This window comes from Eleginops maclovinus, chromosome 12 (assembly GCF_036324505.1).
Source record: "Eleginops maclovinus isolate JMC-PN-2008 ecotype Puerto Natales chromosome 12, JC_Emac_rtc_rv5, whole genome shotgun sequence".
Classification (NCBI taxonomy): domain Eukaryota; kingdom Metazoa; phylum Chordata; class Actinopteri; order Perciformes; family Eleginopidae; genus Eleginops; species Eleginops maclovinus.
Window position 1 is genome coordinate 28,127,609 of NC_086360.1, and position 21,625 is coordinate 28,149,233.

Consider the following 21,625-nt stretch of genomic DNA (forward strand, 5'->3'; position numbering starts at 1 on the left):
CTCTTAGCTGTAAAGGCAGCCTTTAAAACCAGGGAAAGACCAACAATAGGAGCGCATTACGAATCTAAGAGACAACATTTAGTCTTTTATCCTGATGCCCTTCTTTGTAATGACACTTATAATAAATACCAACCTAAGACGTGCTGCTGTAACACACTCTTCAGCTCCTCCTCCGACAGGAAGGCACACAGCTCCCCGACGCAGCCCGCCGAAGCCATACGGGTTGCATCCTACACACACACACACAGACACACACAGACACACACACATTTGAGTGTCATTTACTCTCAAACTTAGAGGCTCAAACCACATCCTCTCTGCCTGACTTCCGTTTTTATACCGTGTTCAGAGAGGAAACTGCACCACAGATCAACTCTGTAAAATCATTTCTAGCTGATCACACTTCTTTAATTCCTGGGTAATTATTACCTCTATGCACTATTCACAGCTTTCAGGCCAAAACTGTCTCTTCATTAAATGACAGGAGATGTATTTGCTGGTGTCTACTGCAGTCAGCATCATCTTGTTAGGATTACCAACAGGAGCTAAATCATCCACAGAGGTCTCCTACTCTTGAAAACAAACACACTGGCTGAGTGAAACTGGTTAAGACACTGCATAAAGCAGATTTATATTCAGAATAAGTGGTTTTCAGACGTTTTCTTGGTAGAAAACAGACGTCCAAGAACACGTTTTGAGCCACATGCTCCTCACGTTAGCTCCGGCTAGCTTCACGGGAATAAAATTGAGTTTCTTTAACGCAGCGTGTCTGTCGCTAACGATAGCTCAGCTCGTTCCGCTGATAACTTAAGCACCAAACATTTATAATCTCTTTTCCAGGAGCCCAATTATCTCAGGTAACTCGGCAAAGAACACTGAATTAAGCTGATGTTTAGGAGGTAAATGAGGGGTTTTGTGCCAAATTGCTGCTAACATTCACACATCTTGTACCCCTTTAACTTTAGATATAGAAGTTCAGGCGGAGTGTTCTTGAAGCGGAATTATTCTCAGAGTTCACCTTGTCTACAAAAACAGTGTAAAAAATACTGAATAAACTAGTTAGCTTAGCTTGTTTCGCTGATGAATTAAGACCCATCACTGAAAATACCTCATCCGAGTTAAAAAGCACCAAAATCTAAAGAATGTTTGATCAAAATGTGGCTTAAAACTGGGGTAAGAAGTCAGTTTAGGAGAGCTTCTGGCAGCTGAAGGAAACTCAAAAGGGTTAGGATGCCATTAAAAGGGAGACCAGAGGAAACATTAGCTTCTTAAAAGTTACACATTTCTCTGAATCTGCAAAACTTTGGCAAATACGCAACAAAGATCCACTCATTCTAAGAGGAATTTGAGATATTCAGCAGCTATTTCGTGCCCCGAAGGCAGAAAAACAGGCAGCACTTTCACACAAACATCTCCCCACGCATCTCCGTTTGCAGCTGCAGAGTCTGCGCTCCTGCAGTCATACCTCATCGTGTCCCAGCATGCCGAGCAGCGTGGTGGTGATGTTCTTGCGGATAGCTGGGTCCACCTTCGACCCGGCGCCCTGGATCACAAACCTCAAGGCCTGCAGCATCGTCTCCCTGCGAGAGCACAGCAAGCATGACAACTAGACACTTAATAAATAATAAACAACAACAACATGAACACCGGTTTTTAAAGCTTTTCAATTAAATAAATGTCTGTTAGCTCCCTTTATATCGCCGAACGATGTATTTTACAAGGTTTGAATAAAATATGGCATTTATTTAATTATTTTAATTATTAAATCACAAACTTTTTGTTTGTATGAATATTTTTTATTCATTTCAATTATTTTTGACATTCTACTTTAACATTTAAATTGTATATAAATGTCTTTTATTATCTCTTTATATTTTACATTCATATTTTAATGATTAAATTGCTGGTTCTGACCGGAACTTATGTCGACATAGTTTTAATTAATTAATTTTTAGCACTTTTTTATATAAATGTCTTTATTTAATGCACTTTATTACTTCCTCTATTTATATAACATTGTATTTCTATTGAACATTCTTACAGATTCTATGTTTGTATAAATACCTTCACTTATTTTTAATCGCACGTTGCACCACATCTTACTATAACTTCCTATATTAATATAAATCATTGTAATTTATTCATTATTATATTCTAAAAATGGAGTCATGAAACATTTGTGTTAATTTCCCCTGAAAGTATTCTGATTGAAGTCTCCTCTCCCCACAGCTTCCTCTGTCACCTGACCTGACTCCGGCGTCCTCGGCGTTGCGGATGGCCGACAGCTGCTCGGTGAACAGCGGGTCGACCTTGGTGTGGATGGAGACGAGCTGACCCAGAGCCTCGGCCGCTCGCAGCCTCACCGCCCGGCTGGAGTCCTGCAGCGCCTTCAGGAAGGTGGTCTGCAGCTGAGGCAGGAAGGGCTTCAGGGCGATGCCCACCTGCAGGAGAGCACAGAGACAGAAAACCTATCACGTGTGTTCTGTAGGTTTTAGTGCATGTAAATGGTCTGCAAAGGCTCGAATCACTGTGGGGGGATTTTATTGTAAACAGACCAGTATCACTGACCCCTCCTCCTGACTGACCGTCTGAGGGAGAGAGGAACAGTTTCTGTTAAAGCTGCAGGTACTGACCTTAGCCAGCAGCAGGGTGAGGGTCTCCAGCAGAGCCGTCTTCACTGTCGAGGCGAATCGGTCTCCCAGGATTCGGATGAGGGGCCCCGTGATGTTGACCACCGAGGGCCTCAGCGCCTCGGGGGAGGTCAGCTTGATGAGGCCTCCTAAAGCTTTAGCCGCCTCCTCTTTCTGCTCCGGGGTTCCGGTGAGGACCCCCTCTCTGAGGACCGGCAGGATGCAGGTCACACCCTGAGGAGCAAGGACAGGAAGCAATGCCGTTAAGTCTCCATGTATTTCCCCCAGAAAGACCCCATTGAACACATCTGGAACGTGTTTTCTCCGCTCCCTTCCTCACCTTCTTTGGCAGACAGAAGCCGGGCAGGTGTTGTCCCTTCACGTCTGCAGCGGCTGACTTGATGTCTCGATGCAGATCATCGATCATCGCCAGCTGGCTGCTCGCATCCAGTTTCTGAACAGGAGAAACAAACAAAGCACTCAGACATTTACCTTTTGACCTAAAGCCAGCATCACAGTATTGATCTGTACCGTTGTCCTTCAGTGTGTAAACCAGAGCGTGTGCTGCTTCCTCAAAAGATACGTTAGCCTCTCACTAAATCAGGTAGTTTTCAAAAGATTGTACCTGGGGTTATTTGTTTTCCTTTGATGCTTCTATTGAAAACTTTTTTTAAAAAAGCATTAAATATAAATAAAGCAACATAACTTTTAAAACCCAAAGTGTTAATCAGATTAAATTAGTAAAAATAGAATTCAGATTGTTGGACTTTACACCTCTGTAGTTATATATAAACTACATTAATAATTGTGTAGTTGCTCAACTCAAGATCCTCCTTTTTAATGACATGTTATTTATTCTTGATTTATTTTGTTACTGTGTTATAATATCTTGAAGGATCTTCTCCCTTCTACTAAAACATTTTTCAGTCTTTTTTTGTTGTGATTGTTGGTCCTGCTCGGTTTATGGATTCCATAAAATGAAAACAGTCTGGGGTGGTTTTGATTATCTACCTACAACTGTGTAAAATACTTTAAACACAAGAATAGACATGCACTAAAACCCAGCAAAACCCTATAAACCCAGCAAAACCCAGTGAAACCCAGTAAAGCCCAGTAAAGCCCAGTGAAACCCAGTAAAGCCCTACCAGAACAGGATTAAAGTGGGACAAAAGGCGACCCAAACCCGAAATAAATACAAACTTGTCTGCTTTCTTTGCAAAACACCAAGATAATGTACGAATGAAACCAGTTCCATTAGCTCCTGCTCTCACCTTGGTGATGGAGTTGATTGTGTCCCAGCTCTGCAGCAGCACGTCGGGGTTGGAGTCGTTGAGCAGGCGGATGAGTCCCGACAGCAGGTTGCGCGTGTGCGCGCTGTAGTCCAGGCGTGTGCGGGCGAAGTATGCGTTCAGGACGGTGACGGACGCCTGCCTGATGCCGGCGTCGGTGCCGCGCGTCGCCTCCAGCAGGTCATCGATGATGATCCGCTGCCCGACATCGTCCTCCACCGACAGGATCACCGTCTGACAGTTTAACAGCTCCTGCAGAGAGCAACACCCAGGGGGGGGTGAGTAAAGGAATAACACTCTGGAAATGCATTGTTGGTAAATGTGCAGCATGTGAACATCAGACTGGTTGGTTCCTCCTTGAACGCCGGGGTTACCTGAGCTTCCTCTTCTGTGCCCAGCTTCCCTTTGAGCGAGGCGAGCAGCGCCGGCAGGATGACCCCCAGGTGACGAGTCAGAGCGTCCCCGGCCACAGCAGAGAGGAAGGCCAGCACACGCGTGTTCACCGGAGGAGCCGTGAGCTGCAGGCACAGCAGAGGAACACTCGATTCAGAAATAAAGGAAGCCGTGATCAATCAGACGTATGTTTAGGGGAAAATGTTAAGGAAGTTTATAACAAGGAAACATAACTTAGGTTTAAAAAACAGATGAATGTTTCCATTCATTTAAATTACAAGATAGTGAAACATCCCTTATTTCTTCCTCATTTAAAGGCATTGATTTAAGTTTTTTATTTGCATATTAACTTGTTTTATTAGCGCTGTCCATCATAGTCAAACAATGACTCTTCACACCTTTCTATCGTCTTTATTTTGCAGAATGGGAACTAAAAACGTCCCACAATTTAATAAGTAAGACTGAAGCAAATGCCAAATGTAGTTTTGGGATTGTTATTGTACAGAGTTAAATCCCTGAGTAAATGCCCTTTAAATAGTTGTCATACAATTGTAATGTGGTGTAAGATGTTGCTCCCTTGTTTGACACATTTCTCCTAGTCGATGGAGCTGCTGTGATGAAACATTTCAGAATTCCTCTGACAGAAAAAAGTATCATCGTATAAAAATCTGAGACGTACACCTGCATCGTGTCTCTGAGCAGTAAGAATGATTGCAGTGGATAAAATAAACCTTACCTTTGGCACCAGGTAGGGCAGCACAGAGCGACTCTTCACCGCCATCACCTGCTTCAGTCCGTCCAGAGCAAACTCGGCCGTCTCCTCGTCATCCTGAGGAAGAACACATGGCGTTTATTTAAAAGGAGTCCTGAGAGATGTAAAGAAGGCTCCGTGTGTTCCCGCTCCTCACCAGCTGTCTGAGCAGCGTGGGCAGGATGTCGTCCAGCGCCTGGTGTCCGATGGTGGCGTGGAGCTGCTCGAAGGTTTTGGCTGCGGCCTCTCGGACCTCCTCCAGAGGATCGCAGAGGGCCTTCCTCACCGTGGGGACCAGAGACTCGGAGAACACCAGCACCTGCAGAGCAAACACACGCAGCAGCACGTTAGGCAGGCTTTACTTCTGAGGATAATCGGGTGGAAAAAAAGAAGACCACAAAAAATGTACCTGGTTTTCAGATAAATGGCTCTTAAGGTCAGTTTGTTTCTAAAAGATTTATTGAGATTCCAAACAAAAAAAGCACTTTTTAAAGTTACTTTCACAGCGTTTATTGGATTGGATAGTGACAGTAAATAAAAACTAAGGAAGCTTCATCATTAACCTGCTCACTTCTTAGCATTTATTCAGTAACTTCACTGACTACAAATGCAGCAAACACTATAATATCTTTGAGACTGACGGAGAAATTGTGGAAGCATCTTTATGGTAAGACTCACTTTGGAGGCGTTTGTGTCGACAGTTTTCTATTTTATAGAATTTAAAATGTATTAGAGTGTTTGGAAAATGGAAACTACAAAATAAGAGACAGAAGAAGATCTGGGCTCAAATGTGTTGAAGCTTTTTACAAGGAACTGAACTAGATACTCCTCTAGAAAACATTTCAATATTTGACTTTTCAGCTGTTTTTTCTTCACTTTCACATAAAATGTTTAGCCTTTTATCTACTGACTTTAGAAACTCAGAAGCCCAGGTTACTCAGACTGCTGATTACATCTTTGAAACACAAACATTACAGTATATTTTATGTATAAATACACTTCAATATCAAATACTTTGACAGGAAATGCAGCAAAGATTTAAATACATCTAATTTCATGCGGAAGAAATCAAGCAGCCAGCAATTTGCCTCTTTATGGAGACTTTTTGTGATGTGGAATGTTTGATCAAAAGAATATATATATATATATTGTATTTATTAATATTCGTATTATTCTAAATATTCTAAAAAATCTGACAAAAAAACTAGTTTCTCTTTTTTAGAGGCTCAATTGCATTTCTCTAGACATAAATCCTGATGAGTGATGCAGGTAAATCCCTTTCTTGAAAGAACATAGGGTAAAGGGCTTCCCGTGTGTTTAAGGGTGATTTTCTCCATCACTTGAATCTGTGTGTTCTGTTGCATCGTGACTCACAGCGTCCTTGCTGGTGGACTTCATGATCTCGCTCAGGCCGATGCAGACTCCCTGCCTCTCGTCGCTCTTGTCGGAGCGCAGGCCTTGCTCCAGGATGGGAATGATCTCCGGGAGGATCTTCTCTCCCAGTTTCCTCACCAGATCGCCCAGCGTACGGGCAGCAATCTAGAAAACAACAACAAACCACAACGACAACAAACCACAATGTTTAGCTGGTTGTTTCTCCGATTAAGTTCCAGACTGAGACAAGAGAGAGAGACTTAGACATCCAGGTTTCCTCTTTTGAACCACATATTAAAAGCAAACCAACAGGAGTTTATTCCACATCGTGCAGCGCTGGTTTTAAAGGTGAAGTACCGTTCTCTTGTCGGACCAGGTGGAGGCCAGGAAGCCTAGCAGCAGAGTGAACAGGGTGGGCAGGATCTCTCTGAGGGTCCGCGGGGTGTTGGAGACCACGATCTTCCACACGTGAAGGGAGGCCTGTCGGACCACCAGCTGGGTGTCAGAGCGACCCATGTAGAGGCCGGAGAGCACCCGGTTACGCCGCTCTCCACCGAGAGCACCGATGATAGCCTAAGAGGAGAGAACCGGGTCAAAGGCCAGGAATTAATTCAGTTATACGTGTGGTTTAGGATCATGACGGCACATGGCACGGCAGAAGAACAACAAATGTTTACCAACAACATATCTGATTGTAGAGCTGCAACAATTAGAGGACTAATCACTTAATTTGATTTGAAAAAAATAATTGGCAGCTATTTTGATAATGAACTCATCTTTAACATTATTTTTTCAACCACAAATAGCAGAGAATGCCGTTTTTAAGCCTCTAAAAACAAGGATTTTCCATTTAAGTATCATAACAAAGTCATATTTTTCAATGACATAATTTTACATACTAGGGTGAATATTTCTAACCATTTTCAGACACTTTATAAACATGAAAGGCATCAAGAGAATAATCAGCAGATGAATAAATGATAAAAATAACTGTATTTTGCAGCACTTATTTATTATAATTCAGGGGTTTAAATAATACTTTTAGGCCAATATATTTCTCTATAATCTGTTAAATATTAAAACTAAATATTAAAACTATATATTAATTATAATTTTTTAAGCATCCCATTATATCTTCCAAATCCTTTGTTCTGGAGTGACAGACAGCCTGCCTCTTCTTTATTATACAACAGACACTAAACTCTTCTTTAAATTCTACATCCCATAATGCCATTCTTCTGAGCCTTGTTCTCCTACCTTGTTGGACGCAGCCGTTCCGAAGTTGTCGTCCTCGCAGGCCGTCTCTGTCGTCATCTTGCCCGTCACTCCGGAGATGTGGAACAGCAGATCTCCCAGCAGCTGCACGGAGCTGAACCTGCACAACAACAACAACAACAGTTAACACCTGAGAGAGCAAGTATTGAAACTCAAACAACTTCATTGGTAAGACCATCATGGCGTACAGTATTGCCAACGAATTGGAGAATTTTATTTTGAATGGTTGGCACTCGCTCTGTTGTGATTGGTCAACCGCTTAGAGATGTCCCGCCCCTTAGCCTATCACGTACAATGGGTTGGAGCGCTAGCCAATAGAGCGTGAATGTGATGTTCTGCGAGTAAACAAAGGGAGTTTTATCTGACCTGATTCTCCACAGGTCGTCGAACAGACCCTGCTCCAGCTCTGGCAGCAGCAGAGCGATGGCGGTCTCGGCGTACATGCTGATGATTCGCTGACCGGCTCTCAGCGCCGTGTCCCTCACGTACTCGTTTTCATCCGCCAGAGCCTGGAGGAGAGCACAGAGGAACAGATTACCTTTTATCCAGCTGACACTTTTTTATCAAAGGGCTTTAACTCAACACTAAAGGTCCCGTACCTTGAGGATGCAGGGGATGATGGGCCCGACGTAGGGCGTGAATCTGTCCCCGAAGGTAAGCGGCAGGTAGATGAACATCATGATGTAGCCGTCTCTCACGTGGGAGGCGATGTCCACCTTGCTGGCTGTGTTCACAACGTCCGGCATCAGCTTGTCCAACTTTTCCACCCCGAGGCCGGCCATCACCTCCGCCAGACCTGAACACACGAAACACATCAGTCAGGAAGACGTTTTACCGACGAGATTAAAGGGATGCTTTGGATTTTAGCTCGACCCCAATGTTTGATTCAAGAGTAAATCAGAAACAACACAGGGAGAAAGCACAGACCTTGTGCGGCTCCGGAGCGATCCACAGAGCTCTGCTCCGAGGCGAGGGTCTCCATGAGCCATGGTAGCAGGTCGTCGAAGGCCGACTCTCCCATCCCCTTCACCATCGCTCCCAGAGCTTTAGCCGAAACTGTACGCACCTGCAGAAGAGAAGAGTGGTTACAGCTTCACACAGAGCATAGGACACTGTGCAGCAGGCAGCAAGGTGGTATTTCTAAGCTAAAGGCAGTTAACGTTGGGCTATAAAGGAACTACAGCACGGTCACATGACTTCACGTCTCCACCGCTAAGCTAAAGGCGGCTAATGTTGGGCTATAAAGGAACTACAGCATGGTCACATGACTTCACGTCACCACCGCTAAGCTAAAGGAGGCTAATGTTGGGCTATAAAGGAACTACAGCACGGTCACATGACTTCACGTCACCACCGCTAAGCTAAAGGCGGCTAATGTTGGGCTATAAAGCAACTACAGCACGGTCACATGACTTCACGTCACCACCGCTAAGCTAAAGGAGGCTAATGTTGGGCTATAAAGGAACTACAGCACAGTCACATGACTTCACGTCACCACCGCTAAGCTAAAGGCGGCTAATGTTGGGTTATAAAGGAACTACAGCACGGTCACATGACTTCACGTCACCACCGCTAAGCTAAAGGCGGCTAATGTTGGGTTATAAAGGAACTACAGCACAGTCACATGACTTCACGTCTCCACCGCTAAGCTAAAGGCAGTTAATGTTGGGTGTGTTGACATTGAGTCGTCTCATTTAGACCCTTGTTAGCCACCTCAGTATTAAATTCACTACTCCATATGGACGTTCATAATCATTTAACATACCTCAGGAACAGGATCCAGCAGAGAGGCCTTCAGTCCAGGAATAACACTCGGCAGGTAGGGGGACAGATCCTATAGAAACATGACATGAGTAATAGAGAAACAACTGATCTTTCTGTGGGTGAAGTCCTGCTGTAAGTCGAGCTGTTTACCTTCTGGTCGGTGAGGGAGTACATGTTGCCGATGATCTGCGCCGCCATCTTGCGGGTGTCGGTGGAGCGGTCCTGGAAGGCTCTCTGCACGATGGGCATGATGAGGGCGAGGGACGGGGCGTCGATGAAGTGGACGAACTTGGTGTCGAGCAGCGTCTGCAGACACGTCTGAGTCCGGCGGGACGGCTCGGTGAGGGCGTCCAGCAGGATGGGGGTGATCGCTGACGGGGAGAAACAAACATAGTGGTTTTAAATACTGGAGGGACAGATACCCAGGATATTTGGGGGTTAATTAGCCAAGATTTCTGTGTTTTTACCCTGATTTAGGGGTCACCTACCCATGATTTCTTTGTTACTAATCTAGGTTTAGGGGGCCACTTAGCTCAAATATGTTGGGGTTATTTACCCAGGATCTGGGAGCCACTTACTCAGGAGTTTCAGGGTCTCTTACCCAGGTTTATTCAGCCAGGATTATTGGGGTTTCTTACGCAAGATCGCAGGGACACTTACCCAGGATTTCGGGGTTGCGGATGACGGAGCCGATGAGGCGCAGCGCCTGCTGGCCGGCCTTCTGCACCTTCACGTGGGAGTCGGTCAGCACCTCGGTCAGCTTGGGCACGATGCTGGGTAGACAGGAGGACAGCTGCTTGGGGGCGCAGAACGCCATCGCACCGAGCAACTCCACCGAACCTGCAGGAGAGAGAGGTGTGGGGGGGGGGGGGAGTGAACAGGAAGTTAGATGGGTACTCTACCCATATTTGACACTCACCAGTACAGATTGCTTGTGTTTGAGACATGGCAGTGATGCTTTTTTAAATAAATAAAATATAATACAACAAATAAAATAATAAACATAACAAAACACTGTTAAGGACGAGGGTCTCGCATAGAGCTCCTTCTCACAGTGATGCTCAGGACTCCTGTGCGTGTTGGGGCTCACCTGCTTTGGTTCGCCACGACTCCTCCTCCAGGGCCACCAGCAGGGAGGGCAGGACCAGCTTCACCCCGTGGGCGCTCAGGTTCCTCATCACCGCCTTCGCACAGTCATCTGCAGCCTGGAGGAGGAGGAGGGGGATAACTTTAGAAATGCTTGAACACAAAGTATGACAGGATTTATTGAAGTTTCCTAAATGAGTTCCTGTTCATCACATGCTGCAGAAAGCTTGCTCTGTTTAATGGATGTTAGAAAAGACGACGTCTTCCATTTTTATTGGAGACACTGCAAGTGGATAGGTTGGAAAATGAAACTGATAGATATCACTATGAAACTTCCCCGGTTCATTACTGACATTAAGACAATACTTTTTTGTATTACAAGTTATATGAACTAGTATGCTTTCAATATGCATTTTCTGGTTACATTTGCAAGCATTTAATCAGAAAAAAGCTGATTATTTTATAAAATCTCGTTTAAAATGTGTTTTATCATACAAACCTGTTACAGTCAAAGGTTGAAATTGGGTAAATAATGTAACTAGCAGATATTGAATGAGGCTCTGGATATTATTATGTTCTGCTCACCTCTCTGACGTATTGGTTTCCGTCTCCAAAGCAGAGCAGGAGGTGAGGCAGCACGTGGACGACGTACGGCTCGAACAGCTTCCCCAACATGTTGCACAGCATCTCGAAGGCAAACAGCGATCCTATAGAGACACAAACAGCTCGTCAGTGAGGAGAATACTTGTATTCCAACACACCAAATGGTTGGTTTGGTTTGCAAAATATTCACTTTTATATGATGTAAAGACGAAAAAATAAACCACTCGCCCCCTCAGAGTAAAACACTGACCTTCCCTGCGTCTGAAGTTCTTCTTGTCCTGGATGCCGTCGGTCAGCGTGGTCATGATGTCCTGCTGTTTGAGCGCCAGGATGCCGAGACCCTTGACGAGTCCGGCCAGTCCGTAGGCGGCGCCTTTCCTCTCGGCGTACTTGTCGCTCTCGAGCAGCAGCTGCAGCAGGTTCCTCACGATGCCTGCAGCGTCCTCCTTGATGGCCGGGACCAACGGAGGCAAGCAGCCGGCGACAGACTCCTGCACCTGGAGAGGGAGAGGAGAAGGCATGAGAGGATGAAGGGATGCAAGAGAGTCAGCATTTTAGCACTGACCAAGAATTTTTACATCAACTATGGCACGCTTTTATGGCAGCAGACTGTCAGAACAGATACTAAATGATGCAGGGAAGAGTCATAAAGTCATTTACCTGCTGTGAGGGTGTCGAGAGAGCCGTGATGAGCTTGGCCACGATGGGTTTGACTTTGGGGTCGTTTTTATCCAGATGTTTGGCGAGGGATCCCATCAGGATGACGACGCTCTGACGCACGGAGTCGTAGCTGGCGTCCTGCGGAGCGTTCTTCAGGAACTCCTCGAACACCGGCAGCAGGGAGCTCACGTTGTCCTGTAACATGAATCAGATACAGGGTCATATTAGAGGTGCATATTCAAAAATGTGCTTTAACAATAAATGTCCTATTAATTAGTGATGAACAAATACTTTCAGCTCTTATTGTCAGGTGGTGGAACGAGAACGAAATTAGAGAAAAGAAACTACTTTAAGTTCCGTTTGCCGGTGAAGTTGTAGTTCTTGTGTCTGGCTGCAGCTACAGCGAGTTCTTCTTCCACCTCTGAAAAATAAGCACTTCGTACCTTTCCGTGTGTGTTGAGCGCAGAGAGCGCGGCGTCCAGCATGCAGCGCCGCACCTCGGGGTGCCGGTCGTTCAGAGCGTCCGGAACGAAGAAGAGGAAGAGAGGCGTCACCTGAGGTTCATCCAGGTACTGAGACAACTTGTTCAGAGCCAGAGCAATGCCCCCCCTGAAGGCAAACAGAGAGAGAGTGAGTGTGTGTGTGTGTGTGTGTGTACCTTATATCATTGATTTATTGCTGCATTATTTCAGGCACATTTCTTTATTTATTGAAAGCCTATTAACAGGTTTAAACCCTCTGCAGCTGTACCTGGCCTCCCATTGGTCGGGTGGAGCTTCAGAGATGACTCTGCCGAGGGCATCCAGTACAGGAGGGGGTCTCTGTACAAATGGAAGATAAAAATATTTGATTAATAAAATAAAAAATACAAATGAATAAATAAAACCAGTGTTTAGGAGGAGGGTCTCACATAGAGTTTCTCGTGGTAGAGCTCTGTGAGCAGCGCTAACACAGAGGGGGCCTGATCCCTGTACTGGGACACGGCGCTGGACAGAGCCTCGGCTGCAGCGGAGCGGACCGCCTCCTCGTGGTGAGTGACGTCTCCGATCAGCAGCGAGCAGAGGTCGGGCACCAGCTCCAGACCCAGAGACTCCCACAGCCTGGACAGACAGAGACACAGAGACACAGATTTGGTGGAAAAAGGTCACATTTTTCAAGAGAAAAGTAATAAAATAAAACACAATACATACTTTTCAGACAGGGCTCGGCACTCCTCCTCCACATCGAACTTGGTGACCCACAGTCTGCGCAGCAAACTCAGCCCGCTGTCCTCCGTGCTCTCTGTGGGCAGAGCGAACTCCATCTCACACAACCCCTGACACACACACACACACACACACACAGGGGCTTAAAGGCATGTCTCACAGGAACACACACATTGTATTTGTAACGTCACCCAGATCACCACTCAATATCTGTGCAGCACTCGGCTCACCCTGAGGGCCGCGTCGCGCACAGAGAAGCAGGGCGACAGGAGGCCGTCGAGCAGGACGTCGATCTCCTGCTGCTCGGCCACCGTGCAGCCGTCCTCTCCTCCGGCACTCGAACACAGCGCTGTCAGACACTGAGACGCCAACACCTAAAGCACACACAGGAAGATCGTATGGTACATTATAAACAACAAACAAAAAGGCAGCAATTCTACCCTTTATCGTAGGCATATAACAAAGTTAATGAAGTGTTAATGAACAGGAGAGCAGGACGTTTTTAGTTAGCAATGTATACGTTATATTTGATTGTATTTACCCTCTTGCCTTTAACCTTTAAATGCATGTGTGTGTTGTTTACCTGGAGTCTGGGGGTGGCTGTGGAAATAACTCTGATGAGCAGCAGCAGCATGCTCACACGAGGAAGCAGCTCTGGGCCGGTCTGAGACAAGAACACACACAGTCAGGACGGAAATATACAAAATAAAATGAACAAACTGTCAGTAAACACCATAAACAACACATTTATCCCAAAGAAAACATGCGTCCTCGTCTACCTCGTCTATCTGCATGTCGTCGCTGTCTGCGGCTGAGCGGAGCTGGCAGTGCTCGCTTATGACCTGCAGCGCTCGGATCACCAGGCTCTCCTCTTCCTCGGTGCTGCCCGAAGACTTCCTGACCACCGCGTTCAGGAGGGGGAAGCAGATGCAGAACGCAGGAGCCGACAGTGGAGCCACATCTGAAGAAAACAACAGTACAGAAATCATTATTGGCCGGAAACAGACGCAGTATCAGAACGACAGTGGGTCTTAACATGGAGCTTCATCAAGAGTCCGTGTGTGAGCTCACCGGCTGCCTTGGAGTCTCTCTGAGGGACGGTATGATGGTGCAGCAGCATTATGGTTCTGTTTGCTGCCGTGTCCAGATCCTCCTGCTCCCAGGCCGGGTCCAGATCACACTCCGGCTTCAGCAGGCGCAGAGTCACATGACCCACAAGCTCAGCTGGAAGGAAGCATCAAAAAGTGACTTCATTTCAATACTATCCACACACTAAGAGAATAAAGGAGGCGTGCAGTACCTAGGGAGCGGAAGTTTTTGGGCATGAGGCACACGGCAATGTCCAGGTACACCTGCAGGATGCGTGGGGCAGCGAGGGGGGAGGGCAGCAGGGGGAGGAGGACCTGCAGCACGGCCGGCAGCTCAACGGTGATCTGAGCGGGTCTCTCTATCAGAGCGGCTTCCAGCAGACCCACGGCACTCTGCAGCTCAGTGTCCAGCTGGGGGGGGGAAACACACCACGGATCAACAGAGGAGGAATCAGTACGGTCAGAATTGGAGATGTTTATCTGGTGGCTTTGGTTCGTACCAGCTGGAGCCTCTTGCGGATGGCGGCCTCCCTGTCCTGCTGGATCTGGATCATCTCCTTCTGTTTGCTGCTCAGCTGCAGCTCCTCTTTGATGCCCTTCTTCTTCTTCAGCTCCTGCAAGAGAAGAAAAAGAGGTCAGAAGGAGTAATTTTCAACTACAGAGTAAGACTAAGAATGCTGATGAATGTCTCAAAAATATAAGAACAAAGAGAGGATGGTTAGTGACTTTACCGCCTGTAGCTCCAGCTCGATGATCTGCTCTTTGTAGGAGTACGCCTTGTTCTCTCTCTTCATGTTACCCTTATTGGAGGTTTCCTTCTGGGCACTGCAGAGAGAGAGAGCGTAGAGGAGGAAGACAGAGGTTAATTAATGCCAAATAAGAGTGGAGCAGTAATAAAGCTAAGCTAAAGGCGGCTAATGTTGGGCTATAAAGGAACTATAGCACGGTCACATGACTTCACGTCACCACCGCTAAGCTAAAGGAGGCTAATATTGGGCTATAAAGGAACTACAGTACGGTCACATGACTTCACGTCACCACCGCTAAGCTAAAGGCGGCTAATATTGGGCTATAAAGGAACTACAGTACAGTCACATGACTTCACGTCACCACCGCTAAGCTAAAGGCGGCTAATGTTGGGCTATAAAGGAACTACAGCACAGTCACATGACTTCACGTCACCACCGCTAAGCTAACGGCGGCTAATGTTGGGCTATAAAGGAACTACAGTACAGTCACATGACTTCACGTCACCACCGCTAAGCTAAAGGCGGCTAATGTTGGGCTATAAAGGAACTACAGCACAGTCACATGACTTCACGTCACCACCGCTAAGCTAAAGGCGGCTAATGTTGGGCTATAAAGGAACTACAGCACGGTCACATGACTTCACGTCACCACCGCTAAGCTAACGGCGGCTAATGTTGGGCTATAAAGGAACTACAGCACGGTCACATGACTTCACGTCACCACCGCTAAGCTAAAGGAGGCTAATGTTGGGCTATAAAGGAACTACAGCACGGTCACATGACGTTACCTCTCCATGATGCTGTTGTCGTACAGCTCTCCCTCGGGGGTCAGCATGATGGCGTACTCCTCCCTGGTGACGTGGAGCAGAGCGGGGCGGCTGAGCCCGTCGATCACATGACTCATGACTCTGGGTAACAGTTTGGTTGGGGAGAGACCACAGAGGGCACCGACTGCATTTTTCACCGCCTGAGGAGGAAAAAACGTAACATGATGAATAAATCCCGATAGCGGTGTGTGTGTGTGTGTGTGTGTGTGTGTGTGTGTGTGTGTGTGTGTGTGTGTGTGTGTGTGTGTGTTATTTTCAGACCTGGTTCTCAGCGTTGACCTCTAGGAGTCGTGGCAAAATATCCTCCAGATTCTTCTCTATGAACTCTCCTGTCTTTAAGTTCATGGAGCGCAGCAGGAAGGGCCAGAGTCCGCTGCGCACCTGGACTGGAGGAGACGAGGAGCAGATAACATGTCAAATATTGGAGGTAGGTGGCTGGGTTTTAAACCTGTCCGGAAGTCAGGATGAATCAGTCATTTCTAACCTAATATTCATGCTGATGCCATTTCCTCTGTTGTGATTGGTCAATTGCTTACAGATGTCCCGCCCCTTAGCCTATCACGCTCAATATGTTGGAGCGCTAGTCAATAGAAGTGCTAAACTTTTTTCTCTCACCTATGGATGGATGATGGGTGACTATGAGGGTCTCCATGGCCATGTTTTCGGCTTCGTTGGCGTCGCCCCATTGGCTGGCGGAGGAGCAGACCAAACACAGGGCGTCCAGCAGCACCCGGGGGGGGATGTAGCTGCGCCCGACCTCCGTCAGCTCTCCGGAGTCAGACACCAGGGCGTCCTGCGGCAACACCTGAGAAATGACATCACACCGTCAGTAGCTATCGCGCATGTGTGTGTGTGTGTGCGTGTGCTTTAATTTAAAAATGTGGTAATCAATTAAGATTTTCGACCTATTTTTATGGCAGTTTTGGGCGTTTTTTCTATATCGACACACACTTGCTGGGGAGTAATGTGGGGGTCCGGTGCCTTTCTATAGGGCACCTCTACCAGTCCATACTAAATCAATTATTACTAATTTGTCCATTTAGGGACTTGAACCGGCAACCCTCAGATTCCTAAGCAAAGCCCCTGCAGACTGAGCTACTGAGGACTAAAATAAACTGAATCACCGCCAACTTTTTTTAGGTTTCTACGGTAAATTATAACATGTGTTTACTTTGTGTTTGTTGATGACCACGCGCAGTTCTCCCAGAAGGCCGTGCGCCAGGCCGGACCCACCCAGAGAGGAGAGGAGCTTCCTGACGGTCTGCTGCGCTCGCTTCCTCACTCGATAGCTGTGAGACAGAATGACGGCGACCGTGGCGCGATGATACATGCTGCGGGAGGAAGACGGGGGGGGGGGGGGAGGAAGACAGAGGAAGAGACAGAGGAGGAGACAGAGGGAGAGACAGAGGAACAGAGGAAGAGAGAGGGGGGGAGACAGAGACGGATTGAAGCATGAAAGGATTAAGGTAAATGAGACAGATCTGTAGTGAAGATCAGCTTTTTCTGCACAAAAATCCTTTCAGAAGGCCAATGCATGCATAGAATCAGTGAGTATACTATGTATTTAAATAGGAAGCTGAAAGGCACGTCTTTTGGAGTTATGGAGGGAACTTTTGGTCCCGATCCCCTTCTAGTATATCCTTATTTTTTACAACAATCAAAACATTAATTCAGAAACTCTCACACAACTCGTGCAATATGATTCAAGTCTCTTATCTAATAATTAATGCACTCGACGTGTTGATGATGCACACCCAGGGACTCACTGTGATTTGCTGTTGTTGAACCTGTGAGCGTGATCCAGGAAGAGCCTCTCACAGAGCTGCAGCATGGTGAGCAGAGCTGCAGAACCAGGGAGAAACACAGGGATGTCATTTCATCGTCTTCAGATCTAGAAATGCTCTCGTGGATAACTTGAAAGTTTCTTACTTTCGTCGTTGGCCTGAGAGAGAAACTTCTCCGTGGTGAACAGCGGCTTCTTCTCATCCAAGATCAGGCTCCAGAAGTTGGAGTACTTCGCCTCTGCAGAGAGAAAATACAGAAGATAAAATGACTTTACTGACTTGGATGTTCCAATAAGTGAGAAATTACATTTTTAGATGCCAGTAGGCCAGTGGGACATAAAGAAAATGGGTTCCTGATTTTAATATTTGCACAAATTATTTTTAAATGATAATAAAAAATGGAAAAACAGACTGTGCACATTTCTCTGTATATTTTGCACATTTTGGTTTATTGCGTCCTATTTTATAACTGAAATATATGATTTTATAATTCTGGGTAATTTCTCATATTCCTGTGTTTATTTTTTAATATTTTTTTGTATATTTATACATGCATATACATTATACTTGCTAACATTTTTATTTTATTTGATACGTTTTTTTTAATATTTGCTCCTTTTTATTTAAAACCGTTTTAATTTTATTGTGTTTATTTATGCATAATTAGACACCAGAGCAAACTCCTTTTCTAAACTTACTTCTGATCTGACTTCCTTTACTGAAATGCGGCCTTTAAAACACGGATAAAAACACGACGACATCTAGTCTCTTATCCTAACATTAATATATATATATATTGCCTCACCCGTCTGTGTCTCCAGCAGTGCGAGTCGACTCAGCAGAACCGAAGCTGCCACAGCTTCTGAGAGCAGAGCATGCTGGGAGTTTTGTGCCGCAGCTTTCTCCACGGTCTGCAGGAGCAGCGGCACGAGGTCGGAGGCCTGAGCCAGAGTGTCTCCTGAACAATAGACGGAGGAAAGCTGGATTTAGCTGCAGTTCAATTAAAGGATTCTTCTGTCTGTCTGCAGCTTAACGAGCGACTGACCTCTGAAGGCGCCCAGCAGGGTCTGCAGGTAGGCGTGTCTCACGGCCGAGGTGGAGGTCTTCAGGCTGAATGCTTTCTTCAGCCAGTCCAGCAGAGCGGAGGGAACTTCCACGGTGAGGCGGACGCTCCACTGAGAGAGCACCGACACCGCATGCACCAGGGTTCCCTCGTGAACTGCAGAGAGACACAGAGGAGTGAGTGCTGAGAGTAAACACGGGTCTCCTGAGGGAAGCTCAGGGATGCACAATGCAATATGCAGGTAGATGAATGCTCATGCAAGCCAAGATGTCACTATGGACAAAGAGAAACCGGGATGACATCAATAATCAATAATGACACTAATCTTTAATGGAAACCGTAGCTCTTATAGTTTCCATTGAGTTAGTATGTGTGTCTTCCAGTAAGCACAGAGAATATATACCTTCCTGCTGCAGGTAAGGGATGAACATCACAGCAACGGCGGCGCTCAGCGTCTGGCTGGAGGTTCCTGACACGGCGTGATGGCTGCAGCTGGAGATGCCTGAGGGGAAAATATTCACGTTTACAATGAGCTGCATCTCATAGACATCCTATAATAATAAGTGTTTGCAATGCAGGGACTCTTACCCGACAACACACTCATCTTCTGGGCAACAATTGTGAGCTTTCCCTCGGACCCTGCAACACAGGAATTGGAAAAACATTGTTAGGCAAGTTTATTTAAATCATTTCAACACAAGAAATGACTTTTAGTAACAGGAATTAAAAAGCCAAGAGAGGTATCCTACAATAAACCAAGCTGAAATAATGTCAACACAGTATAGAGACAGTAAAAACCACCAACAAAACATGTAGTTCTCAGAGTTTGGATAAGATTATAATGGGCCTTTTCTTCCCAGGACAAATGCATCACACTTCTGTTTAAAACCTGCATATAGAGCAGTTACTTGGGTGGGAAAAGGTGCATTATACGTTATTGTTTGAGTATTATTCAGCTATTAGTTTACTTTGAGAGTTTAAAAGAAAGACTTAATGAGAAACGGATAAAAAACCAAAACAATTCTTGGTAATTATCACCTTTTATAAACCTGGAGTGTACCCCACAAAGACATACTGGTCCACTGGCACAGGAGACAGGACACTATTGCAAACAGCACTGGTTTTAAACAAGCTTACCTCCGAGGATCTTGAACAGGTGTGTGACAATGTCCTGCACGGCAGACGGATCACTGCACTGCTGCGCCAAGTTCTGCATGGCCTGCACCGCCTCCTCCATCAGCTGCACGTTGTTAGCCTTCAGCTGGCCTGAAACACACGAGTGCATGCTTTAGGGACATCAGTGCATGCTTTAGGGAAATCAGTGCATGCTTTGGGGACATGAGTGCATGCTTTACAGACACTGGTGCATGCTTTAGGGAAATGAGTGCATGCTTTAGGGACACTAGTGCATGCTTTAGGGACATGAGTGCATGCTTTAGGGAAATCAGTGCATGCTTTAGGGAAATCAGTGCATGCTTTAAAGACATCAGTGCATGCTTTAAAGACATCAGTGCATGATTTAGAGTGCATGCTTTACAGACACTAGTGCATGCTTTAGGGAAATGAGTGCATGCTTTAGGGACACCAGTGCATGCTTTAAAGACACAGTGCATGCTTTAAAGACATCAGTGCATGCTTTAGAGACATGAGTGCATGCTTTAGGGACATCAGTGCATGCTTTAGGGACACCAGTGCATGCTTTAGGACACCAGTGCATGCTTCAGGGACACCAGTGCATGCTTTAGGGACACCAGTGCATGCTTTAGGGACATGAGTGCATGCTTTAGGGATATGTTGAAGAGGATGCGAACAGAACTAAATAAATGAGCCCTTTAGGGTCTTACTTGCGATGGCTTTTCCGATATCCATGGCGTACTGACTGAGGTCCAGAGTGAGAGCCGACAGCAGGCAGGAAACAGCTGGAGAGAGAGCAGAACATGTTTAAATCAGAAGCGTATATCCATTGTTTGTCCCACAGGATGTTTACATACAGATGTGCAAAGATGAGAGGAGAACATGTTAAATAAAGAGACAAACACACATTCTTATAAGCAATAATTACAAATCTATGGTAAGAAATAGGTAGCAGCATTCTTTCGTTCGGTGTTGGCTGCAGGTTAGCTGTTAGCAGCTACTGACAGTGAAGGATGCAGTGAAAAGTCAAATAACCTACTTTTATGACCAGATAAAAGTCTCTGATACATATAAATAAATACACATGGATGAGTTGACTTTAATAATGACAGAAAGGTAAAAACGTAATTTGGGATATTTTTATTTCCCACTCCATTTCTCCGCCTTCAAATCACGCGTGTTTAAGTGTAAATATAACAAAGATGGTAAAAGATGTTGAGGAACGCTTTGCTTTATTGTGTGGTTTGCCTCTCTGTGAACATTCAGTCCAAATTTGGTGACTTTCTGGTCATTGTTTCCAGAGAAACAGTCAGCAAAGTCTCCTTTTTCAGTTATGGGACAACTTTGTGTTACCCTGGGTCGGGGTATCTTTAGCTCATGTGACTGAATGCACCTGCAATGGTTTGAAGCTAATATTCCTGCACTTCTCTTGTTGTTCTACGGTGGTTTGTTCATGCTTTATTGCACGTGTTGTAAGTCTCTTTGGATGAAAGCCTCAGCTGAGTGTGGTGTAAAGCGGTCTCACTCTGCATGGCGTTCTCCGGGCTGCGCAGCATGGTCTTCTGCAGAGCCGGGAGCAGCAGGTCCTTGAACTCCGAGTGGGACACGTGACGCAGGAAGGAGCTGCTTCGGTCCAGGATGTGCAGCTGGGGTTTGGTTTTACTCATGAGGACTGACTTGATGTACAGGTCCAACACGGCACTCTGAGAGACACAACACACACACACACACACTATATGTCAGGATTATTCTGGGAGTTGGGAATGTGCCGTATGAAAAACCTTGTGGCGTCTCACCTTGTGCTTCTCTATGGTAGCCTTCTCTTTCTGCGCGGTGCAGAAGTCCAGACACACGCCCAGCATGGCCAGAGTGGTGGGGCTCTGATCCAGGCTCAGCAGGGTGCCGACGTACTGATCCACCAGACCCGGGTTCTGAGAGAGAACACACACC

General features: G+C 46.0%; 1 protein-coding gene across 1 annotated transcript in view; it reads right to left on the minus strand.

Annotated features, from left to right (window-relative positions):
* The window catches only part of gcn1 (GCN1 activator of EIF2AK4), a 30,744-nt gene that overhangs the window by 5,356 nt on the left and 3,763 nt on the right, over positions 1-21,625 (minus strand). The window contains exons 7-53 of the mRNA XM_063897960.1: positions 21,472-21,606; positions 21,201-21,378; positions 20,386-20,460; positions 19,679-19,807; positions 19,130-19,180; positions 18,945-19,043; positions 18,524-18,697; positions 18,284-18,436; positions 17,624-17,716; positions 17,461-17,536; positions 16,866-17,025; positions 16,310-16,499; positions 15,956-16,080; positions 15,656-15,834; positions 14,850-14,943; positions 14,619-14,732; positions 14,331-14,529; positions 14,102-14,254; positions 13,810-13,991; positions 13,614-13,694; positions 13,261-13,404; positions 13,016-13,140; positions 12,736-12,925; positions 12,576-12,646; positions 12,269-12,434; positions 11,826-12,020; positions 11,416-11,662; positions 11,148-11,269; positions 10,567-10,681; positions 10,137-10,316; positions 9,627-9,847; positions 9,478-9,546; positions 8,640-8,778; positions 8,312-8,508; positions 8,079-8,221; positions 7,695-7,812; positions 6,795-7,010; positions 6,438-6,602; positions 5,221-5,382; positions 5,049-5,141; positions 4,294-4,437; positions 3,902-4,171; positions 2,971-3,084; positions 2,634-2,864; positions 2,248-2,441; positions 1,466-1,580; positions 134-230 (exon numbers count right to left, since the gene is read on the minus strand). Of these exons, the coding sequence (XP_063754030.1) occupies positions 134-230; positions 1,466-1,580; positions 2,248-2,441; positions 2,634-2,864; positions 2,971-3,084; positions 3,902-4,171; positions 4,294-4,437; positions 5,049-5,141; positions 5,221-5,382; positions 6,438-6,602; positions 6,795-7,010; positions 7,695-7,812; positions 8,079-8,221; positions 8,312-8,508; positions 8,640-8,778; positions 9,478-9,546; positions 9,627-9,847; positions 10,137-10,316; positions 10,567-10,681; positions 11,148-11,269; positions 11,416-11,662; positions 11,826-12,020; positions 12,269-12,434; positions 12,576-12,646; positions 12,736-12,925; positions 13,016-13,140; positions 13,261-13,404; positions 13,614-13,694; positions 13,810-13,991; positions 14,102-14,254; positions 14,331-14,529; positions 14,619-14,732; positions 14,850-14,943; positions 15,656-15,834; positions 15,956-16,080; positions 16,310-16,499; positions 16,866-17,025; positions 17,461-17,536; positions 17,624-17,716; positions 18,284-18,436; positions 18,524-18,697; positions 18,945-19,043; positions 19,130-19,180; positions 19,679-19,807; positions 20,386-20,460; positions 21,201-21,378; positions 21,472-21,606 (6,883 nt within the window). The remainder of the gene's footprint in view (positions 1-133; positions 231-1,465; positions 1,581-2,247; positions 2,442-2,633; positions 2,865-2,970; positions 3,085-3,901; positions 4,172-4,293; positions 4,438-5,048; positions 5,142-5,220; positions 5,383-6,437; positions 6,603-6,794; positions 7,011-7,694; positions 7,813-8,078; positions 8,222-8,311; positions 8,509-8,639; positions 8,779-9,477; positions 9,547-9,626; positions 9,848-10,136; positions 10,317-10,566; positions 10,682-11,147; positions 11,270-11,415; positions 11,663-11,825; positions 12,021-12,268; positions 12,435-12,575; positions 12,647-12,735; positions 12,926-13,015; positions 13,141-13,260; positions 13,405-13,613; positions 13,695-13,809; positions 13,992-14,101; positions 14,255-14,330; positions 14,530-14,618; positions 14,733-14,849; positions 14,944-15,655; positions 15,835-15,955; positions 16,081-16,309; positions 16,500-16,865; positions 17,026-17,460; positions 17,537-17,623; positions 17,717-18,283; positions 18,437-18,523; positions 18,698-18,944; positions 19,044-19,129; positions 19,181-19,678; positions 19,808-20,385; positions 20,461-21,200; positions 21,379-21,471; positions 21,607-21,625) is intronic.